Below are 23305 nucleotides of genomic sequence, written 5' to 3' on the forward strand. Positions count from 1 at the left end.
AAGTTCACAATCACAGTAAACAAAATAAATTATTAATATTCATAACTATTACAGCATTTATATTGTTGGTACAAATATCCATGAAATGAGGCAAGAAATTAAGCAACGGAAGTTTAGAGAAGAAATTCATCCCACGAGTTCTTCTCATAGCTAAATATTAGTGATACAAAAAAAGATTGTGCTACATGAAAGGTCAGCCTGCTCACTTGAAAAGGAAAACAGTATACTACATAGTTTTGATTCACCTTTCTACAAATCAACATTTTCAATTTTACTTGAGTTATATTGTAACTCAAACCTAAGCATATCTTCTAGTCAACTACAGTGATATGGAAACCATAACAGAATTTATCAAATTCCTTATCTCCATTAAGTGTTCATCATTTGATATGTTTAGCATTAGACGAAGGTTTGTCATCACTGCTTCTCGTTCCCAACTTACCGGGCCAGAAGCATAGAATACTTTTAAAGTGGACCTGTATGCACTCAACTCAAGCTGATGAATTTCTGTTTGCAAGTCACCTTTCCTAGAAACAGCTGAGTCCCTTTCAAAACCATAGGAAGTTTCTACATGATCATATTGGCTATAACATTCTTCACGACTGCTGTCAACACTACAACTGCCCACAGATGATGAAGTGCTTTCAGCATCACTACGCACAGAACTATTCAAAAGATAGTTTTCTTTATCTGAATGTAGCATATTCCTTCCTGATTCAATTCTGGAAGGACCAGCTCTCTTGCTTAAGGAATAATCTGTGTACTTCTCACCAAGCATTTTTCCAGTTGAAGCAAGGAAGTCTACCTTCATTGCTCGTGTCTTTTTTCTTCTAATATTGCATGTGCCAGCAGGAACAGACATATCAAGTGGCCTTTTCTTCATTTTTTCACATGATTGAGGCATATAGCAAACAGGACTCCCACCTCTCATTGAGCTGCTTAGTTGTCCATCACTTTCTTCTCCAGCATCCTAATGGCAAAAATAATTAAATTAATTCAAATATCATCAAAGTGAGTATGATGAACATCCAAATACTCAGATAGCATGATTGCCCTAATAGTTATGAGAAGAAGATTAACAAAAGATTGAAGTGACAGAAAAGATTTGGTGTAATGGAGATCAATAATACCAAGGTAAGTTGATCAACCTATATCAACTGAGTGTTAAACAACATATAAGGATGCTAATACAACAGCCATCAACCATATTGACTTTAACAGTAACTTGTGAAAAAGAATGCATCATGCTACCTTATGAATTACCATCCATTTGTTGTCTTGCCAAGATAGCTGTCTCCTTATGTTAGATTTGTGGAATTGGAATTTCCTAGAAGACCCAAGGAGCCTCATAGAGCAGTAACCATTACCAATAATCATCCGGACTTGAGCAATTTTCCATGAGTTTTTGTCAAATGCCTCAACAAAATCACCAATCCGCAGCTCCCTCGGGTCCTCTAATGGTGGAGGGCATGGCCTAATGGCTGTTCCTGGCACTCTGTCCACTGCTATACTGCTGCCTATCGGATACCCATCATACCTCACTGAATATGTGTGCCCGTTACCAGATATGATTTCAGCACTCCGCCAAGAGCCGGAGGGAACCTCCCTCCTGTTCCAAACCTCCACCTTATTCCCCTTATCGAATCTCGTGGTCGGCATTCTCTCAATTCCTGATAAAAGGAGATGGAGTATAAATACATATTCAATTGAGTAAAAGCAATCCGAATTGTTCCGAAAGATCAGATTATTTGCCTTCTTAACCTAGCGGCGAACTAAAAGCGAACTAAAAGCGATAAAATTCCCTAGTGAAACATTGCCCCAATAAAAACAAAGAAATCAAAGCAACCTGCTCTTGGACAATCCAAGTTCTGTTTTACTCTTCTTCTAAAATTAGGCATTTTTAGAATATAGTCTACTTCAAAAGAGAAATCTTTTGAGAGCAATGAACGATCAAAACTCCAATCAAATTAAACTACCAAGAAAATAATGGACCAAACATTTTTGCTCGAAACCCAAAAGCAAATATCAACGATAATCGGAGTACAGATGAAGGGAGTCAAAGCGAAACAGCCCCGAGTTACGAACAAATCGAACAAAAACGTACTTACTCCTCGACGTGAACAAGCGAAAGACCAAGCGATCGAGTAATTCCGTTCGTCCCTCAGGAACCTCTCAGCTTCCTCTTTCTCTCCGTCTCTCCGCTGCCTTCGAGGACAATGAATCGGCATGATTCGTATCCGACGACGAAGTATAACATGGAACAGAGCGGCCAATCAAATTCCGTTTATTTTGCGTGGGTCCGCACTGGTGGAGTCCGGCAGTCGAGAGCCGATCTCGGCCGTTGGTTAAGGCAGGGAGGGTTGGTGATGAAATTCTAGGGCAAAATCAGTAATGAAACGTTTTCGTTCGTCGTTTAGTTAGCTTTGGGAAGTGGGGATACGTTTGCCGTTGTGAAGAATGGCTTGTGAATAGCGGTAAAAATAAAAAATAAAAAAATAAATCTCAGTCAGTCATATGGACTCAATTTCTGGAGCTGATCGATCCAATTCCATAAAAATTTTCTATCGACCATCAGGGTAAATCGGAAAGCACATACGGTGATCAATCCAGATGCCCAACATCCTTTAATTACGTTTTGTGAATAGCGGTTAAGCTTAAGCTAATGGGGGAAGTGAAGCTGGCATCAACTATCACTATTTAATTTAATTTTTTTTGGGTGTCATTAAAATGCCAGATTTTACATGGTAAAAAGTATGTCTCTTCACCTAAATAAATAGACAAACTAATTTACAAACAAGCTTGGACTGATCTAAGATTGTTTAATCAATATATAATTTATACATTATAAAGGAATCATTCTTATCGTAAGATATTTTGTTTTTCCAACTCAAAAGGAGATATTGTTTAAGATATTAATTATTTATAATACGGTTCCAAGTGAAGCGGATTATATTAATGATTAAAATCGAAATAAAATTAAAATAGACGGTGAACCTTTTTCATTTGATTTAGTTTAATCTGATTTAAATTATAAATTTTGGATTTGAAATATTCACCTAAAAGCGTACTTATTCTGTTGTCGTTGTCGGCGGCGGCGCCACGTGTTATCAATTTAGCGGTGATCCAGTCCTCGTCGTTATAGATCTACCCACCACTGGAAATTTGGATTTTTCTTCAGAAAAATATGCACAATTTTATCTTATTTTGGAATTCTATTATTTATTTATTTTTTGAAATGTTCTATTTAAGAGAGGGGCATGGCAATAATCTCCAAAGGCTAACTACTGAACGGCGATCATGAGTTTTCCAATTTAAGAAAAATATTTTTTTTACTAATTAAATAAACTTGAAACATTCCTTAATGAGATCAGAGACCGAGCGAATCGGACGGAGCCGCGTTCTTGAGACTCTTTCAATTTTTCATTTTGCGGCGTTGATTCTTTTTTCCTTCTCCCTGAGATCTAGTAAAATCCCTCGATCTCGCGGACTATAAATTTGATCTTCTTTGCCTCTTTTTTACGCGCATCTTGCTGTCGTCCTCTTTCTCTCAGACGTCGCCGCTCCATATCTTCTGAGATAGCATCGACTGCCTGCTGATGGAGAGGGTTATCGCAGCACAGGGCATCCTGTCCCTCCCTCCCACGCCGCAAGCTCGCACTTTCCATCCCCTCCGCCGCCGTTTCCCCTTCGCCGCCGCTCGGTTCCCCTCCCCGGCCCTTTCCGCCAAGGTCACGAACCAACCCACCCATGACTTCATCTCGAAGGACCGGGGAGTTGCTGGTGAGTCCCAAAGATTGTTCCTTTCTACTGGGCTTTATGGGAAACAGAGGAAAGCTCCGACTTTTAGCGCCTCCGCGGCGGTTCCCGCTGGAGGGGCCGGATTCGTGGAGGGTGAGGTGGAGAAGCCCAAGTTATTGGGGGTCGAGATTACGACACTCAAGAAGATAATTCCGCTGGGGGTCATGTTCTTCTGTATTCTTTTCAATTATACCATTCTCAGAGATACCAAGGATGTGCTTGTGGTGACGGCCAAAGGGAGCAGCGCCGAGATTATACCTTTCTTGAAGACTTGGGTAAACTTGCCGATGGCGATTGGGTTCATGCTTTTGTACACCAAGTTGTCGAATGTTCTGTCCAAGGAGGCTCTCTTTTACACCATGATTTTTCCTTTCATAGCCTTTTTTGGTGCCTTTGCCTTTTTGCTCTATCCCCTGCGAGATGCCATCCATCCTACGGCGCTTGCAGATAAGCTTCTAGCAGCGCTTGGTCCGAGCTTCCTTGGCCCGGTTGCGATTTTGAGGATTTGGAGCTTCTGCCTTTTCTATGTCATGGCAGAGCTTTGGGGAAGCGTGGTGATCTCGGTCCTCTTTTGGGGGTTTGCCAATCAGGTGATATATGCTTTCTGATATTTTTAAAAAAATTTATTGTCTTAAATCTTATTATATACGGTAGATTATTTTATGTGGTATACCATGTGATCTCTTAACGCAGTAAACTGCAATCCATTATTATACCAATTAGTGTATTTTATATGTGAGAATGAGATCTATGAGATAAACCCTTCACAAACTGTAATTTGGTGGTTTTGGATTGGTATTCCAAGCTTAAGTTGTGAGATACCCCAAGTTAAGCATATCATCTATCATTGCAAGATAGGTGAAAGGCAACTGTAATTCACTGTTAAATAGTTAGAAAGCAGCCGGAGGATTTCAAAATGCATGATTTTGGTTATACCTTGTGAAGAATTTATTAACAAATTATCCCCAAATCTTAAACATTCAGAACTGTATTTGTAGTCCATTAGCTGAGTTTAAGCAGGTGATCTACAGGACTTTTCCTGATTTTATTTATATCTGTCAAGTTAGAAAGCATATACCAAAAACTTCTATAGCTGAAAAATAATGTATCAGGTATGTAATTTCATTAGTGTTTTCTTCATCAAGAAGGATTTTACGCTACAAAATATGGTTACCACTTGTTGCTTGCAGTATAAACAGTCTCTATACTTTCATTGATGAGATGTTTTTTTTTCCCTTTATGCATTGTTGCTGGATCTAGGTATAACTACTAAAGATGGTTTTACAGGTTTATACCTTCACGGTGTTTGTCTTGTTTTTCTCATACTTTGTACAATTTGGCTGTATCTGAGATACTGAGGAACAATGCATTTGTAAACTTTATGAAGAAATGCTTGTTTTTCGCCTAAGACTTATTTCCAGAAAATACTTTTCCTTTGCAGATTACCACTGTTGCGGAAGCTAAAGAATTCTATCCATTGTTTGGACTTGGGGCTAATATTGCCCTCATCTTCTCGGGACGAACAGTAAAGTATTTCTCTAATCTACGAAAGAATCTGGGACCAGGGGTTGATGGTTGGGCAGTTTCATTGAAAGGAATGATGAGCATCGTTGTGCTTCTTGGCTTGGTAATATCTGCAATCTACTGGGGTGTAAATAAATTTGTGGTGAATGACCCATCTCTTCCAAGATCAAACCGCAAGAAGAAGGTTTGTTTCTGGATTAATATGACATTATGTTTACTTTTGGATATTTATACTGTCATTTATCAATATCAAGTATTTGTTTGCGTAGGAGAAGCCAAAGCTAGGCATGAACGAGAGCCTCAAGGTTTTGCTGTCCTCTAGATATGTAAGGGATCTAGCCACGTTGGTGGTTGCTTATGGTATCAGCATTAACCTGGTGGAAGTCACATGGAAATCAAAGCTCAAGGCACAGGTAATTTTTCTGATTAGCAGTTTAATGTTTTCGCCTTTAATTAAGGATGACTAGTTTCTTCTCACTTACTTCTGTGTATTTACTTTTTGACAGTTTCCTAGTCCAAATGAATATTCGTCTTTCATGGGCGATTTCTCAACCATGACGGGAATTGCAACTTTTACAATGATGTTGCTAGGAAGGTGGATTCTCAGAAAATTTGGTTGGGGAGTGGCAGCCATGATCACTCCTACAGTTTTGCTTCTAACGGGAGTTGCATTTTTCTCCCTAATATTGTTGAGCGAGCCTTTGGCTCCGGTACTGGGAAGCTTTGGAATGACTCCTCTGCTTGCTGCTGTTTATGTGGGTGCATTACAGAATATTTTCAGCAAGAGTGCAAAATATAGCTTGTTTGATCCTTGCAAAGAAATGGCTTACATTCCTTTGGATGAAGAGATGAAGGTCAGTGTTCTATCCTTCTACCTTTATGAGCAGCTCATTGAATTAAAAAAATAGGTCCAAGCTTAATGATGCATATAGGAAAAGTTTGTTTGGGGAATCATCTTTGCAAAAGTTCTGTTTGTTTTGCCTTATTTTGTGAATGTCTAGTTCTAGATAGCAGAGTGTTGTTACCCGTTCGCTCAGTGAAACACTCAAGGATACATACATATCACATGCATCCATAACTTTAGTGTTATGGCTTTGATTCTTCTCTACTATTATGTTCCATTCATTGTGTGTTAATGCTCGATATGGATCTTTCTGTCATTATTATAAACATAAATAATTTTGTTAGGTTTGAGTTCTTTTGGCTTTTCTAAAATGAAATTAGAACAGAAATCCAATACTGCACATCTTGAGACTTGAAACATGGTTGTAATCTGAAAAGCCTGAAAAAACTTTTGGTTCTTGAGATCATCTGAAATGAGGACATGCCTCGGTTAAGGGGAGTTGAATAATCTTGTAAGCGGATAATCTTGGCACGAGGAGTGCCATGATGAGTGGAGGAGAATTTAGAACTCGATGAATCGATGAGTCTATGATCTTGTATACATTGTATATGGTTTCACACCAACACTTGTTTGTCCAGTGGCTATTTGCACCTTCATTTGTTATTCCTACTTCCTGTATTCTTTTTACAGTTCATGCTTCCATATTAAACCACAGGTTAAAGGGAAGGCTGCAATTGATGTGGTCTGCAATCCCTTGGGAAAGTCGGGGGGCGCCCTGATCCAGCAATTCATGATTCTGACATTTGGGTCTCTAGCTAACTCGACTCCGTACCTTGGAGGAATCCTTCTGGTGATTGTTCTGGCATGGCTAGGTGCTGCTAGATCCCTGGACTCCCAATTCTCCCCCTTGGCCAAGGAGCAGCTGGAGAAGGAGAAGTTACTGAAAGAAAAGTCTAGTGTTGAGGCTGCAACCAAGGAAGAAACCCAGGATTTGCTCGCCGAGGTAAAGCTCAGCGCGAATGGAGCTGCTCATGAATCTGAAGCAGCCAACAAAGTAGCAACTGAGTCACCCCTCTGAAGCAACAATGAGCTCCAGAATCTGAGCAAAGCAGGATGGTAAATGCAGTTATCTTATCAGGTAACTTCAGAAAGTTGGTGAATGAGGTTTTTACATGATTCAAGAAGAATCATACGAATAAGTCATGTGGGCATTGCTTCTTGTTCTTTTTGGTAGGAATGAGACCTGCTGAACATTATATAGCTCTTGAGGAAGTGTCAATTTGTTGGATTCTTTTTTTGTTGAAAGGACTGCATTGTCTTAGTTTTTTAATTTTTTTTACATCAATGAATGAAACAAGTATTGTGTTAAATTGATTACCTCCACGAAATTAATAGAACTCAGTAAATCGCGAATGGAAAAATAAATATCTTGGTCTTCGATAAAAAAGATTTTGAAAATAAAGTGAAAATCTCTATATATATATAAATGAATATTAAGGAAACAAAGGGTATTTGGGCCGAATAGTCCGCGGCCCACAAAACGGCCCGGTAACCCCATTCCGTTCTATTTAATGGCCGTTGCAACACTTGAAGTGGATTGCCGACTTGTCGCTGCCAGTCTCTCTCTTTCTCCAAGACAAGCGAGAACGGACGAAGCGAAGGAGGGTTCGGGCTCGGTGCTATGACCATCGACGACGAGAAGTCGATATACGTCGGGGGGCTCCCTTATGAGTGCACCCTGGAGGACCTCCGTCGTGCCTTCGACCTTTACGGCGCCATCATTGATGTTAAAGTATGTATTCTTGCCTCTTCCTTTTCTCTTTTGATCTATTTTCTTAGGTAAATTCGATGTGGGAGGTTGTTGACGGTTTCTCTATGTTAGGGTTTGAATAAAATGTAATGTAAGATTTCTAAGTCATTCTTGAACCTCTATGTTACCCATGGAATTGGCGTCCGGAATCACCTGCTCGAGTGAGATATTGTTTGGTGCGGGAATTGAGGAAACTCAATATCGTTTCATCAGGGTGATGTGTGATTTTACGGAAGATTGATTCGAGAATGAATCTTACTTCCGAGGCTGGGTATCTTCCTGCGATGAAACTCCGGATAAGTAGAATCAATTATTAGAAAATCTTGCACCAGTTTCTTTAACGAAAACTATTTATGGTTTATGGATTCTAGAGTATTCTTGTTGAAAATCTTGGTTAGGAACTGAGATTTCAACCTCCAGGTTCTTTACTGAATCTACTAATAGTCATCTCCAACGTCATTTTTCTTATAACATTCCATGTAGCCAAAACTTGAGATTGCTTCAAGGTTGTTAATTTGTGAGTGCAAAAGCACACTCTCTTGTATGTTAAAAGTCTTCAAATTTGTCATAACCTTTTGCTCCAAAGTCCTTTAGTACAACATTTAAGAAACAATCAAATATTTGAATGTATCTCATGGACATGTTTTGTTCTATGTGATTTTACAACTGCAGATAATCAATGATCGACAAGTTGGTGGAAAATGTTATGGGTTTGTTACATTTAGAAACCCTAGGTCAGTTGTTGAAGCTATTGTGGGCATGAATGGCAGGGTGTGTGTCCTTTTCTTTTCAGATTAATGATTAATTTAATTACTATTTTTTATACATTATCTTTAGTTGATTTCCATTCACTTGGAAGTAATTGCTGCTTGATGTTAAAATCTAACCAGAAAATTGGAGGAAGAGTTGTCAGAGTAAATGAAGTTCACACAAGAGGTGGAAGGGCCATTTTTCATCGGGATGAAGAGGATTATTCGGATAGAGGCAGGGAAAGGGAAAAGGAAAGAGAAAGAGAAAAAGAAAGAGAAACAGAAAGAGAAAGAGAAAGGGATCATTTACGCAACAGAGATCATTACCATGGTAGACATTCTGAGCAATCTCAACATAATAACAGGGGCAGAGAAAGAGAACCAGATTTTGAGCATGACCGTGACTTCATTCAAGCAAGAGAGCATTCTGTTGATCAAGTGCAAGATCTAGAGGATGAGGATCATGACCGTCGAGGAGACCATAATAAAGATTGGGAAAGGGATCATGATATGGACTGGAGCCGTGATAGAGAATTAGACAAACCTAAAGATTGTGATGGAGGCAAGACAATGGATAAGGAGCAACAATCAAGACAACGACATGGGTTATCTATGACACTATTTTGTTCATGTTAATTGTTTAAGTAAGATATCATCTTACATTTGGTTTCTAGGCTACTTGGTATCTACTATTAGCAATTTTGTTGTTGGTGTAAGATCAAAATGTGTTGTTTTTTTGTCCAATGTTCACACCTTACTAGCATGAATTTTACATTAATTGTTTTTTCTAATGATGATAGTATTATTTTGTGCCACAACCTACTTCTTTCCATTTATATATATGCATTGAATATTTATATATTTTACTTTCATATGTGCATCATTTTTAATTTGAATATTTTGCAAACTTCATAGTCCATTTAATTTATTATTTTGACCTTTATGCTTGCATGGTCTAGTATGAATGAAGAAACTTCATTCATTCATATGATTGTGCTATGATGTATCACTAATATAAATGCACCAAACAGAGCACTCTTGAGAAATAGAATGCACAAATCATCAATATAGAAGAAATATTGATAATGATTTCTGAATTAGGATACTAATGGCAAATTTGGACCTGTACCTAGTCTGGAAGGAAAAAATATCCTTTTGCAAGTTGAACTGATATCATGTATGACCTTTGAATGGGATCAATCAGTGCAAGTTAACTTTCAGATGTATCTTTGGACACAGTTCAGAGACACTAAGCAGGTCCTAGATTTATCACAATTGTGACTTTTGTAATTGGATACAGTTTAAGATAGTTTGCTTCATCTTGTTTCTCATTGTTGTATCTTCTTTAAATTTTCATTATCTATTTCCAAATCTATGCAGTTTCTCTAAGTGGTTCACGTCTGAATATGCCAAGAGAACTCTGAAACAATCGATAAACTTTTTTGTTTAATCTTAGCAGTACTGGAACTGCTGATCAGCAATCCAGAGATATATCCTCCAATTCTAGTGATGATTATCAAAGCCAAGTGCGAAAAGAAGTAAGTTTTTTTTTCTTTGTTCAGAGCCCTTATCAAAAAGAGCATCTTGATCTTTGTCAATCTGCTATCAACTGCTTGATTTTTTCCAAACCATGTTATTATGTGTGACTAGGTGAAAGAACAGTTGGAGCTTTCAATTCATAGGCGAGAGGAGCTTGAAAATGAGGTGTTTCACTATACAACGCTTTTAAGACTTCAAATACATTTTTTAAAATACTTGATGCATTTCAGTCTTGATCAGAGTATGACATTATTTCTAACTGGATTTCAGCTGAACAATTGATTTTAATAAATGATAATCTTTAAGTATGTAATATATGAAATTACTTTCTCTTGCCCTTTCAGTGTTTGATCTCTTGATAACTGTCAACCCTCTAGTGATTTCTCTTCTCTTGGCTAGGAATGATATGATAATTCTATTGGCATGTTCCTTATCTGGTCAAGAATTGTGTCATTGAGACATTAAACAAAATTCATAACACATTTGTACTTGGCTTTCAAAGGATACAAAAGCATCACATCCACATAAGTAATAAGCAAAAAAAAGAATAATTTTTCTGAAAGGAAACAACTAAAACCTCATCCAACTACACGTAGTCTATAAGTCATAAGATAAGGTGCCGGAATTCTCATAATTGATAAAAGTGCAAAGAATAAATAATAATGAATGATGAGAAAAACTCCACAAATAGCACAGAAAACTTCCAACTGTAGGAACAAAAATCTCCTAGAGCAACAAATATAAGTAGTATATTTAACAATTTGATTCAACATTCCTACCACTTGCCATAGGTTGATCTAGTTGATTTGGAGGCAATTATACGTATAAGGTGCCATTAAGGCTATACGAGAGCCACACAATTTCCATCACTATAGCATTGCAGGATCATACATCACATATGTCTCCATGTTCAAGGCACTTTATCAATATCTTTATAGTAGGGTCAAAAACCATATCGACCGAAGGGGGTCTCTCAAACACAAGGTTGCAATTGAAGTCACATGATCTTCCAATTATGCATTAACAACCCTAATTATCTCACATGTGATTGTTTATTGGTGGTTGTTTATTGACTTACAGATCCTTAAATCACTTAAGACCTCAGTTAGACATTATCGACCTGAATCATCACACGTCTCATAATATTCTTGAAGTCACATAAATCCCAATTAGGCATTGGCGACCAAACCATCATACGCCTTGTTATATCTTTAAATTCACATTACTACTAGTTGGCACTGATAACACTAATTGTTATGCGCTCCATCATCAATGCCTTAAGGCACTTTACTTACTGGGCTAAAAGCCTCTCAAACGAGTTCAATATATACAAAAATACTCATCTTATCTCTACTCATTTATTTTATTTTCTTTTTATGACATTTTATAGATTCGTGATAGGGCAACAATCCTCATATGGCATGTTGAATCTAATGGCACACAGTAATAGATATCTTTAAACATGCATCATTATTACTACAATAAACATGCATCATCTATTTATAGAAGATACTTCCATCAAGTATTAACATAAACAATAAGCATATACACTAAATGAACATGCTACAATAATATCAATAATATATATATATATATATATATATATATATATATATATATATATATATATATATATATATATTAGGCTTTTATCCAGAGCATCTATAATCCATTATGCCCGAGGTAAAGTCTCCACTCAGTCCTTGTGTTTTAGCCAAACGCCAAAAGGGATTAACCATGATGCAAATAGCTACTCCATAAACCCTCTCTTTAGATGCCCTTGCAAAATTTCCCTTCTTTATTCTTTTGTACCTCCCAATGTGCACAAGTACACATTCCATTCACCAACCAACACATACACCAACAAACTCAAATAAACATGAACATGTAACGGTTTTAAGGTACCGAGTTACACCACTACTCTTTTCTTTTGATTTGGTTTCCCTGCTATCCATGAGTCTTATTGGCTTCCCTTGGCCCCCTTTTTGGGTCACATCTACACCAGATGGATTTTGGATTAAATCTTCTAGTACATCGGATAGATTTAGACAGAAAGGCTTGGCATAGATGTTATAGATGTAATCACATTTATTCTTGATGAATCTATCAGTCTTCCTTTAAAGGAGCTGAATGAAATAGAAATTTCATGTTTTGAATCAGAGACATTAAAAATGATCAACGAACACTAATTATATTCCCTAGCCTTGCAAGCTAACAATTTCTGGATGGATTCTTGCTACCTGCTATATATTCTTTACTATGTATCATAAATACATGCATAACAAATAAACAATGCAAAACAATTCATATACATAAACAATATGCTTATAATCAATATCTTAGTGCTTATTACTTGAAAAAACAAGTGGTTAACACTTACAAGTTACAAGATATTAAGGATATTATGTCAATTTGGTTCAATCTAAATTAGTTGAAATGAACAAAATGAGGTTTTTAAAACTGCACATGCACACCAATTGCATGTCATATGTAGTGGTTACTTTCAAAAAATCCACTTAGGTGGTTGTATATGTGCCCAAGCAAAAACTCTTTAAAGCCTTGGAGACAACTATTAAAAAAAAAAAAAAAAAAGCTTAGCCTTCTAGGAAATTTCTGATTTTGTACTTAATCACAAATCAGTATTCAGATAATCTGTTTGCTTACTGAAACAGACAAGCACAAGGGATGATAAGATAATCTTAATCACAAATAAGATTTGAGGGCCTGATAGTTGAATAAAACAAAATAGGGATGATAATTTCCTTATCAACTCAAACACAAGGGATTTCTTACAAAACTTTTCTTTGTACAACAATTTGTTGGCTTTATTAGTTCTTTATCTTTCGCAACAAATTAGGAATGTCTTGCAGCATTTTCTGTCTCACCATGGTAGAAGTCTTATATCATATTCCTTTATCTGGGCATTAATTTCATTCCAATTATAAAAGTGACTGGAAAGGCTAGTGTGTTGTTTTGGATTCAGAATTGACCACTTTGGAGAACATACATTTGAGGTTGTTCTTCTTTTGAAGAATCTTGAGTCTGATGGGAGAAGCTAGTGTGTTGATCTGGATTGTGAATCAACCAGTTACTAAAAACATGTTAATGGGACAAGGTGGCATTTAGATGCTTGCTTCTATTCTTGGTTTTCTCTAATTGAATTATGCAACTTGATGTTTCTAGTTACGGTTGATTACTTTTGAGGCCACTAGTTCCTACTCCTTGGAAAATGACTTAACCTTATTCTGATTAATCAGATTGCGATCATTGGAGATAAAATTGAAGATAAAAAGCTTCTTATTTCAGATCTAGAAAAGAAATCTCAGGTGCTTTAATTCTAACAACTTGGTAATGTCATAAAATTGTCAATTTATGTTTTCCTTTTTTTTTTATTTTCACAGTCAAATCCACCTTCAAAATATTTTGCCTAATCAATTTATTTTGTGATCGATACTCTTCCCAAGAACAGAAACTAGAGGATTCTTTGGCAAATGCTAAGAAGGTCACTTCTCAGCAGCTGTCAATGCTAATGAAGGTGCAAAATTTAACCTTATTGCACATATTTGAAACTTCTTCTCCAGTTAATTCTCTGAATTAACAAATGGGAGAACCCCAACCCTCTTTTACTTCCTCATTCAGCTGCATAATTGTTATCTTCAATCTCAAGACTTGGTTGACAAACTCAAGAGCTCTGAGCAGGAACTCCAGGCTAGTCTCCTTAGTTCCCTATCTTTTTAAAGTTTTTTATTTCAAGAACAGAATTTTCTTCATGGACTAATCTTATGATATATAAGAAGAAATGAGAAATTAGTAGAAAAAATATTGGGAGTAGAAATTATTGAAAATACAGATAAAAGGATAGCTTAGGCACCTCATTTGGTTTGTTGTTAGAGATGGATAATGCCAGTTATAGGTATGCAAATTTGCACGTGCTAGGCGGCAATGCCGTGTTCTTTCCACACTATTGATAAGTTTCAATTTCTAGATTTTCTGCTATTCATTACGCCCTGTTTACTTGGAAGAAGGTAGGGAGGATACAAAAGTTAGGGAAGACTTCAGGGAAGGTAGATCTAAGAAATTTTGATTACTATTTACTTAAAGATCAAATGAGAAAGTAGCATCACTCAATTTCTTCAACAACCTTTATTGTTTAAATTTGGAAGAAAGTGATTCTCTTACCCTCTATTAGATGATAAATTGAGGGAAAATAGGTTGAGATATGAGAAAATCAATAGATAGAACTTAGAAGAGTCAAATCTATTAGAGTGTAAGGTTTAAGGGGTAAAGAGAGATCGAAGAAAACATTAGTTAATCTAATTTTTTAAAAAATAATTAATTTGAGTTTTATTTGGTGATATTAGTTAATATGTTCTCAGTGCATAACCTCTTGGAAAGCAAAGATAGGTCTCGGGACAAATGTGTAGGTGCCACTTGGACATGGAGATGACTGCCCGAGCTTGTGTTTCCTGATGAACCAATAGCCTTTGGTTGCTAAGAATGATTCCTTCATTGACTTCAATTCTGCCTTTACCAATTGATGTCCAGCTCCTACACTGCCCTTAACATTACAATTAGATTCACTCCTTTCAGGAAGTCGACTTGGCACAACTTTATTGTTTTTGTTGCACGAAGATAAATTATTGTATGGATTAAGCTCAGAAGCACCGATGACAAGAAAGCAAAGTGCCAGCCTACCTGCCTATAGTGCCGGTTGGACTTTGATATGCATCCCCGCGCTTATATACCAAATAACAATTTGAAATTTCCACATCTCTATGGAGACACAACCTCATTGTTAATAATTCTAGAAGTGCCCACAAGTTTTCAATTTTTTTGCATCATAGCATTTTCAAATTTCTAGCTACAAGTATGTTTTCCCCAACTTTTGGTGTACATAACCCTAGTCATTGCAGTCACTTGTTGATGCTGCAACCTCTGAAGTCGATGTGGGTAAGGATGCCAATGCAAGAGATGAATCAGTTTAATAGTTTATGCTATTGCATATCCAACACATCTGGGACATTTTTTTCCCCGTCCTTGCTGATTTGGGTTCTCTGTAGACACTGAATGTTGATTAGTTTTATCTGTGTTTTCTGTATTTGTAACTAAATAGCAACTTCTGTACTCTAACTAAATAGTGACTTGTGTTCGAATCCAGATTTTGTGATATACCCTGCTATGAAAATCAATTTTGCTTTCCGATTAATATCTGGGATTCTTGAAACGCAAAATTGTGATAATCTTGTTTGGTTCTAAAGCGATCTACTACACAACCTACGTCAATTAAAGTGTGTTGTTACTCTGTGTAAAACTCCACCGTAACTACCCTGTTACTGACATGCGTAGCAATCCTTCTTGCCCTGCTCATAGCCCAGTCGTAAGCTTATTGGTAGGTCCAGGACTTGATTTGGACATCATGTCTCGACCAAACTTAAATACTATGATCATCTGGCCAAGTTTCCCTGCTATTTTTATTTTCCATTAGATTGTGCAGGCTAGTTAACATATATGAACGATCAAGCACAAAAACAAACATGCATCATAAAACAACAAACACAATCCACCCACAATTTTTATTCTGGATCAGATAACATTAAATAAAAACAACATATACTTGATGCGTTTCTTGGATTACTACTTGCTGCAGCTGCAGCAGAAGCATTGCTGCAAGCAGCACTCTCAGGTCTCAAAGCAGCAGCATAACCCAAACAAACTGATCAAAACCCCACCAAAAACTAATCAATGAGTCGATTGAAATCCTAGAAATTAATTCTCAGCGAGAAGAATTATAAAAAAAAAATCCGGAAATAGTCACAGACATGTGCAACAGTGATGCATTATGAAATCCTCATCTCGCCTTGTAATTCCATTTTCAGTCCTTTATTTTTTATTCATTGTTTTTAGATGAAAAAAATTATTTTATTTTTTAAAATTGTTTTTATTTTTAAATGTAAAATTTTGAAGCAAATATTGGAGGCAATTTGTGACTGACTGGGGTGAGTACATTGTGTTGGGTCAACTCGGGTTGCATTCGTCAAAGATAAAGATCGATCTTGTTACTTTAACCACATAATTAAGGTTAAGATGGGGCCAAATTAAATCATTATATTTTGGGGGCATTTATTATTTCTAACCAACACGGCAAAACATGGCTCCGTTTCGCTCCGGCTGTGAATAATTCCTTTGCAGCTCATTCGCAAGGTACGATTTCTTCTTCGTCTTCGATCGAGATCCTCCCGAAGTGCTTCTTCTTTTTCGAAATCTTCCGCCGATATTTGATTCATCGCGAGGTCTTTGTTCGATCTCTTTTGGATCTTAAAAATCGGTGGAGTAGAAACGCCATGCCCGTTCTCTGTTTGCGGAACCATGAGACCGGATCTACTGTCATTCGCTCTTGCAATCGTGGATTCATCATGTTTTATTGTTGATTTGGGAGACAGTATATCCTCTCTGTTTTTTTTGTCTTTTCGATGTCTCAGATCTGGCCAGCCAATTAGAGTCGTATATAATGAAACCCTAACGTACAGTTTGGTGGCGTTGATTGCCCAAATACTTGCTCGGCCAGCTGCTTCTTTGCCTCTGTAAGGTGACCTGGAGATGAGTACTAGGGCGGGGCAAGCGTCATACCGTGATCGGACGCAGGAGTTCCTCAAGGCAGTCGAGAATTGCAAGAAGTCCTCGTCGACTCTAGATGGACCGAGCAGCAGCACTGCGCCTTACTTGGAAGGACCTAAATCAGCGGCTGCCATTCAGTCGGAGTTTAGCAGGAGGGCTTCGCAAATTGGACTTGGCATCCATCAGACTTCACAGAAACTTTCTAAGCTTGCAAAATGTAAGAAACTGGTTACAATTGCATCTCATTTCCAGTAAATAAGTAACTAATTATAATTGCATCTCATTTTTTGTTACTTTTGTTTTTTCAAGTTAAATTTGAAAGTCGTCGTCCCATGGGTTCTGATATGATAGTTCGTTGCTAACATAAGAGCCTTGATTAGTTCACTTCTACATATCATATATTTACGTCTCCTTTAGATATCAGTTCACTTTTAACCATATCTCTTTTTTAACATACCCATGTCTTGTGTTTGTGTTGTGAACTACACAAAATAATACATTTTAATTGTTTTGATAATCAATTCGAAGAACATTGTAGTAATGTTTATTATCCACCTTGAACTAAAAAGGCGATTTTCTTATCCTATAGCGCTTGTCTGATCTTTGTTAAAATCTAAATTTCTCCAAGTTAAATACAATGATATAGATATTTGGAAATTAACAAAATAAATCTGTCTGATTGACCCCTATCTTATAATGTTCGTGTTTTCTTTTATTTTGTTAACTTTCTTAATTCTTTATTATGGAATTTCCAGAATCGGAATTTATAATCCCAACTACTTTTGTTTGTTATACCATCACCTCTCACTAGCTTCATATGGTCAAATCAAGCAGTATATATCTACTATACAGTGATACAGTCCAAGATAATATTTTATATACAATGGCAGTGTTAAAATTTTGTTCTCAATTCAATATTTTATTGTTCATCTTGTTTTTGTGAACGGAATCTAAACTCTAAATCTGGAAAGTTGTTTTCCTAATAATTTAAACTACTGTACAAATTACAAGAAAGTTGTTTCTTGATAACAGATCTAATTTAAACTAACCAACCAAGTATCTTAAAAACCTTGAACAAATTAGTCATGGTAATTTTTGTAGATGGCACGTTGCTTTGTGTTGTTGTGTTGCTGGTGCTGCCTTTCAAAGGAAGAGATAATTAGGTATTTATTTGCATCTAAAGAGTGTTTTCCATTTTTCCTATCTTACAAATATGCTTGACTTGCATGGACATTCATATCCTTAGCTCCTATTCCAGTTTGTATCAGCCATGCCAATATTTTTTTTATAATATAGAGAATTGTAATGCCATTAAATGTTGATTAAAATACTGCACATGTGATTCTTCTCAGGCAGTTCTTGGGATTGTATGAAATATTAAATGGAATCTATGAGCTTAAAGCTCATGCATAGGCTTTTACTATAGTTTCTTTGGATGGTGTAATTGTATCAAATTATCAATTATAGTCTACTGAGTTTGTTTAATAGCTTGTCTAAAAGTGATCTTATTGCTCACTATATTCAAGTTATGGAAAGAAAGGAGAACTTACTCCTGTGCCCCACTATGTTGTCAGGATTATGGTTATATTTTAATTTATATGCATTTATAGCTTGAAAATGACTAAACAAGCTTAAGTCTCTCAAACCTTCACATCAATCAAATGTCTGGAGTAAGTTTATAGGTTTTGGAATACTGATAGCTGTGACAGTACACTTTAACCAAGTGTGTGTTTGGATCTGAGCTTATAGGTTCTGAAATGCTGGTGACACTGAAAGTTTCATGCAGTTGTCTGCAAATAGTTTGTGCTTTGTACTTTGTTTTTTCATGATTTAGAAACTCAAAAGAGTTAAACTTGCCTATACCAGAAAATCTTGCTGTACTGATTTTATGAAGATAAAAAAGTTAGACCTTAATTTTAATCTGATTATGTGAATCATACATTTTTCTTTAATCACATATCAAAAGAGTCTTCACCTTTTGCTAATATGCAAAATTCATACCTGTGGTTGAACATTCTCATAGAAGATGTTGGTGTTGCAATTTGTAGCTTCTGAGTCTAAGGCACCTCTCAAATTGTGGGTTTCAAAGTGTCTTGTTTTCTAGTTAGTAAGTGAAATGAGATGTTTTGTCTATGTCTACTGGCATGGAATGGCATTTAAAATTGTGTATTATTGAATCTCTTTTGGTTATGGCTTTCAATGGAACTTGAAAAAAAATGATTTTATCAACCCATACATTCAGTTAATATGAAATTTAAAATATATTTTACCATTTAGTTGTTTCATTCCTAATACAATGCTTTGCGATATGCTTACTGAAACTTAGCCCAGTCACCAGTGATAGGATCAGGATGTTTATACAGTTAGGCACTAGAAATCTGGATCTTGTTATCCTAACCAAGATGGTGGTCTTTTTGTTTTTTTAGGGTAAATTTATATCTCCAAAATATATCAGGAAAATTCCTCATAAGACATCCTAATCTTGAGAACAGCTATGAAGTGTCTACTCAAGCAATTTTGATAGACAATAATATTTGTACTAAATTGAATTGGGAAGTTGCTTAGTTATGCTAGAAATTAGCTGGGTGTTATTTAACATCTAATGATCCAACAAAAGCTTGCATTAGTATTGTTTATTGAACTTATGGGATGGTAGCATTGACTCACCATAACTGGCCTCTGTGAATTTTATACATAATCAAGGTTAGATGGTTAGCCTTTTCCCTAGTTATATTTGTCCGTCATAGCCTAAAACTGTTTCTTTGCTTTCAGTGGCAAAAAGGACATCAGTTTTTGATGACCCTACTATAGAGATTCAAGAATTAACGTCAGTTATCAAGAAGGATATTACTGCTTTAAATAGCGCAGTTGTAGACCTGCAACTCCTCTGTAGTTTGCAGAATGAAAGTGGAAATCTATCTAGGGATACTACCAATCACTCTACTACTGTTGTTGATAACTTGAAGAATCGCTTGATGAGCGCTACAAAGGAGTTCAAAGAAGTTTTAACTATGAGAACTGAGGTAGACTAATCCATACCTTATATATATGACCTCATGGTGATGCACCAGATTTTTGTGCATTGCCAGAAATCATTACCCGCAATATAAAAAAAAATATTTTCTGTTCTTTTCAGAACTTGAAAGTTCATGAGAGTAGAAGGCAGTTATTTTCTTCATCAGCATCAAAGGAAGCAGCTAATCCTTTCCTTAGACAACGACCACTTGTTTCTAAAGGAAGTAATGAATCTTCTGCTCCCCCAGCACCATGGGAAAATGGCTCAACATCTTCATCTCCTTTGTTTCCAAGGTAACATCTGAAAGACTCAGGGCTTCCTGGACTTAGTTGTGAGTCTAATTCTTTGTTTTACTGTGTTTGTTTTTGATTTACTGAGTAATATGTGTCATTCTGTGATTGTACCTTACATAATTCATTACCAGTGAAGTCTGGCTAAAAATGTTTGTTTCTACCATTATCTGGAATGAAGTATTTCCTCTTACTCTTTCATGTTCTCAGTTGTAAACTTCAGTTTAGTATGTACTTTGCCTACGAAAATAGTTAGTTTAGGGTAATATACTTTTTATGCTGTAAAAACAGCCTCAGGAATCCTTGATTTGGTCTACAAAATTTTACCCATGTGTTATCCTGCTTCCATCTAATAATGATTCTTCTTGGTTGACAGGAGGAAATCAAATGGGGACCCATCGTCTACTCAGCCTTTGATACCACAGCAGCAGCAGCAGCAGCAAGAATTGGTTCCATTGCAGGACACTTACATGCAGAGTAGAGCAGAAGCTCTTCAAAGTGTTGAGTCAACAATTCATGAATTGAGCAATATCTTTACACAACTAGCTACTATGGTTTCACAGCAGGGAGAGCTAGCAATCAGGTATTTGTTTTTTATTAGCATTATTTTTCTAATGTTTTATTTGTCCATTGAAGATTCAATACCTATCATATCAATGAGGAATATGATTTGACTTTCAAGCTTCTGCTGTCATGATTCATGTAAAAACATTCTTCTTTGAACAATTGAGAATAAAAAACACGTTTCAAATTTCACTAGATTACTTGCATCGACAACAATAAATTTCCCCTTCATGAAAATAGCCTCAGCTTGTAAGGTGAAGGCGCTTCCTAAAAGCTTACATATATTTACCTACTTTGCTACTTGGGCTTAGATTCAAGTATCTGACACAAGTATGGATCTAGAAGTGGGACATGTTATATTTTCTAAGTGATGACACTAGTACTTGGCAGAAGGAAAAGGGTCTAGATTTTGTACATGGACACAAAAAAGATTTGGAAATGGTTGGAGAATGGTAGGTGCAAGAAGAGGGAGCAACATGTGCAACCATGGTGGAAATGACAGTAGGGTGGGTGCATCTTGTCTTCTTCCGAGGCATGTCATTGCTTCTTCCTTTTTGGAACGCAGAAGCACTGTTGTTTTTTCTTTGTTGAGACACTATAGTGGTGGACTGCTTCTGTGAGGTCTTCCTTCCACCTTCAAGACGCAATGCATCATCTATCACACCCTTGTCTTCCTGCTTGACATGCATCTCATCACTTGCAAACCAGCAAACCTTCATCTTTCTCTTCGATGCAGTTCTTCTTCTCCCTTCTTCCTTGGAGATGTGGCAACAGAGGATATTCATCTCCATTGTTCCTCTTCTTTCACTTGTCCTTCCTCTTTTCTTCTTTCTCCACTTCTTCTCCTTTTCTTCCCCTCCAGCTCCTCTGTTTCTTCCTTTACTGGATTTCCTTTAGAAATAGGTGAGTCTGGCTCGTTGGACATATTTCATTCACATACTCATGTTGCATCAATGCACGTATGTGAAGGGGAAATGGTCTGTGCATCATAAGATATCCATAGTGTTGGAAAGATTTTTGTTAGTCATTTTATATTAAGATCCTGTTCATTTTTTAACAGAATCCTGATATAGTGGGACAAAAATATTTTTAAAACAGAAGCATATTTTTTTTACAATGAAGAGGCTTCATTTCCTTATTATGATAAATCTGTTATCATTTTTAATTTTTATAATTTATTTTCAATTTTTAATTCCCATAATTATCCAGCGTAAATAACTCATATAGATAAAGGTGTTTCCATATTGTATATGGCAATTTATTTAATTTGTAGAAGACCTAATAATATAATTTACTACAAAGAAAGAAGAATAAAATAAATTAACTTATGCATATTTTGTTTTAATAGTAGCCTTATTGTGTTCATTTTAATTGGAATACATAACACAGAATAAGTTAAGAATAATGTAAATGAAATGAAAATTTGTGTTCCTTCGTCCATTGAACATCAGTCTTATTTCTTTCAGGGGAGATGTCCTTCCAAATCTGAGATAGAAAATTGACTTTTATTTCTGTAAAATATGCAAAAGAACTGAACACATTTTAAATTTTCTTATGATGGGATAGCATTCATTTCCTTTTCTATTATCTTTTTTTCTCCCTTGGTTTTCTAAATGATCGTTTGCTCCAATTAAAACAAAACTACCCCTTGATCAGCTAGTGTATATTCTTATTTTGATCCAATACCTGTGTTTGTAGCATTATGTCTTGGAACTAGGAACTACATATTGAATCATTTACAGATTCTCACATATTGAATTATCGTTGGCTCTTCACTGGAAAAACTCAACAACCCTTCTTTCTTACATACAGTAAATAAAAAGAGAACTGAATTAAATGCGTTGTTTACTTGGAAGGAATTTAGGGATGGTACTATGTCCTAATTTCCTGTTTTTTTCCTATCCAAATCAGGCAAAAATGAAATGGGAATTTGGCGACCTGTTATTCTTTTCACAACTCTTGATTTCCCTATATCTACAGTTGCCATAAATGAAGAAATTGAATTCCCATTCTTTTTTTTTTTCTTTTCACAATTTGGATAATTTTCTTTTTGCCCCTCAACTCTCCAAGTAATAAAAGAGACGTATGAAGTTGCTTTTTCTGTGACATTTAGTCCCTTGTTAACTTTTCAGTTTTTTATATGTTTCAAAATCATTTTTTAATTTATCATAGTTAACCTTGAACTACTTTAGCTATCATTAATAGCATCTTTGACATGGGGAAGCAAGCAGCGGCAAAGGAAGTCATCCCTAGTTTCCACATAGTTGGTAGTCTATCAAATATCATTTTCTGTTTGAAAACAAACTTACATGGCATTGCTCATGGCAGGATTGATGAGAACATGGATGAGACATTAACCAATGTGGAAGGAGCACAAGGTCAACTGCTCAAGTACCTCAACAGCATATCCTCTAATAGGTGGCTGATGATCAAGATATTCTTTGTTCTTATGTTTTTCCTTATGATCTTTCTGTTTTTTGTTGCATAATTCCACCTCTGTTTTAGCTGAATTCTGTTTTGCCAGTGATATTCTTTGCACTCCTATCCTTTTTTTTT

The 23305-nt window shown here is 36.2% G+C and overlaps 4 protein-coding genes across 7 annotated transcripts; 3 read left to right on the forward strand and 1 right to left on the reverse strand.

The window, feature by feature from the left end:
- Window positions 1-319: 319 nt before the first annotated feature.
- LOC141839752 (uncharacterized) lies at window positions 320-2191 on the reverse strand. 2 transcript variants are annotated; one of them, XM_074727572.1, is made up of 3 exons: window positions 2109-2191; window positions 1252-1670; window positions 320-970 (listed from the first exon to the last, which is right to left on the reverse strand). In XM_074727572.1, exons 2-3 carry the CDS (start codon window positions 1657-1659, stop codon window positions 320-322), a joined length of 1059 nt encoding a protein of 352 aa, XP_074583673.1. In that variant the 5' UTR covers window positions 1660-1670; window positions 2109-2191. The 2 variants fall into 2 exon arrangements, with proteins under 2 accessions (XP_074583673.1, XP_074583674.1); XM_074727573.1 differs by having other exon boundaries at window positions 2105-2138.
- A 1339-nt stretch (window positions 2192-3530) lies between these two features.
- On the forward strand, window positions 3531-7496 carry LOC141839751 (plastidic ATP/ADP-transporter-like). The gene is made up of 5 exons (XM_074727571.1): window positions 3531-4388; window positions 5240-5506; window positions 5592-5735; window positions 5829-6176; window positions 6882-7496. The coding sequence occupies exons 1-5, from the start codon at window positions 3597-3599 to the stop codon at window positions 7242-7244; spliced, it is 1914 nt and encodes a 637-aa protein (XP_074583672.1). The 5' UTR covers window positions 3531-3596; the 3' UTR covers window positions 7245-7496.
- Window positions 7497-7809: 313 nt separating this feature from the next.
- On the forward strand, window positions 7810-15365 carry LOC141841761 (uncharacterized). Of its 2 annotated transcripts, XM_074729955.1 has the most exons (9): window positions 7810-7958; window positions 8649-8747; window positions 8867-9330; window positions 10185-10263; window positions 10376-10429; window positions 13522-13590; window positions 13734-13799; window positions 13904-13972; window positions 15178-15365. In XM_074729955.1, the coding sequence occupies exons 1-9, from the start codon at window positions 7848-7850 to the stop codon at window positions 15247-15249; spliced, it is 1083 nt and encodes a 360-aa protein (XP_074586056.1). In that variant the 5' UTR covers window positions 7810-7847; the 3' UTR covers window positions 15250-15365. The 2 variants fall into 2 exon arrangements, with proteins under 2 accessions (XP_074586056.1, XP_074586055.1); XM_074729954.1 differs by lacking the exons at window positions 13734-13799; window positions 13904-13972.
- A 1018-nt stretch (window positions 15366-16383) lies between these two features.
- Window positions 16384-23305, forward strand: LOC141839469 (syntaxin-32-like). 2 transcript variants are annotated; one of them, XM_074727214.1, is made up of 6 exons: window positions 16384-16465; window positions 16792-17096; window positions 19652-19902; window positions 20016-20188; window positions 20562-20768; window positions 23078-23305. In XM_074727214.1, exons 2-6 carry the CDS (start codon window positions 16862-16864, stop codon window positions 23235-23237), a joined length of 1026 nt encoding a protein of 341 aa, XP_074583315.1. In that variant the 5' UTR covers window positions 16384-16465; window positions 16792-16861; the 3' UTR covers window positions 23238-23305. The 2 variants fall into 2 exon arrangements, with proteins under 2 accessions (XP_074583315.1, XP_074583316.1); XM_074727215.1 differs by lacking the exon at window positions 16384-16465 and having other exon boundaries at window positions 16780-17096.

Source organism: Curcuma longa, chromosome 11 (assembly GCF_044706935.1).
Source record: "Curcuma longa cultivar G26 ecotype Majalengka, Jawa Barat chromosome 11, ITB_CL_G26_1.1, whole genome shotgun sequence".
Lineage (NCBI taxonomy): Eukaryota > Viridiplantae > Streptophyta > Magnoliopsida > Zingiberales > Zingiberaceae > Curcuma > Curcuma longa.

Bases quoted from the DNA above. Each gene is read 5' to 3' on its own strand.
- LOC141839752 (XM_074727572.1), bottom strand. From the start codon at position 1,659: ATGCCGACCACGAGATTCGATAAGGGGAATAAGGTGGAGGTTTGGAAC. The intron at 971-1,251 runs GTAGCATGATGC...TTTTGCCATTAG, and splicing joins AATGGATGGTAATTCATAAG to GATGCTGGAGAAGAAAGTGA.
- LOC141839751 (XM_074727571.1), top strand. From the start codon at position 3,597: ATGGAGAGGGTTATCGCAGCACAGGGCATCCTGTCCCTCCCTCCCACG. The intron at 5,507-5,591 runs GTTTGTTTCTGG...TTGTTTGCGTAG, and splicing joins GATCAAACCGCAAGAAGAAG to GAGAAGCCAAAGCTAGGCAT. The intron at 5,736-5,828 runs GTAATTTTTCTG...ACTTTTTGACAG, and splicing joins AATCAAAGCTCAAGGCACAG to TTTCCTAGTCCAAATGAATA.
- LOC141841761 (XM_074729955.1), top strand. From the start codon at position 7,848: ATGACCATCGACGACGAGAAGTCGATATACGTCGGGGGGCTCCCTTAT. The intron at 7,959-8,648 runs GTATGTATTCTT...TTACAACTGCAG, and splicing joins GCGCCATCATTGATGTTAAA to ATAATCAATGATCGACAAGT. The intron at 10,430-13,521 runs GTGTTTCACTAT...CTGATTAATCAG, and splicing joins GAGAGGAGCTTGAAAATGAG to ATTGCGATCATTGGAGATAA.
- LOC141839469 (XM_074727214.1), top strand. From the start codon at position 16,862: ATGAGTACTAGGGCGGGGCAAGCGTCATACCGTGATCGGACGCAGGAG. The intron at 20,189-20,561 runs GTAACATCTGAA...CTTGGTTGACAG, and splicing joins TCATCTCCTTTGTTTCCAAG to GAGGAAATCAAATGGGGACC. The intron at 20,769-23,077 runs GTATTTGTTTTT...TGCTCATGGCAG, and splicing joins CAGGGAGAGCTAGCAATCAG to GATTGATGAGAACATGGATG.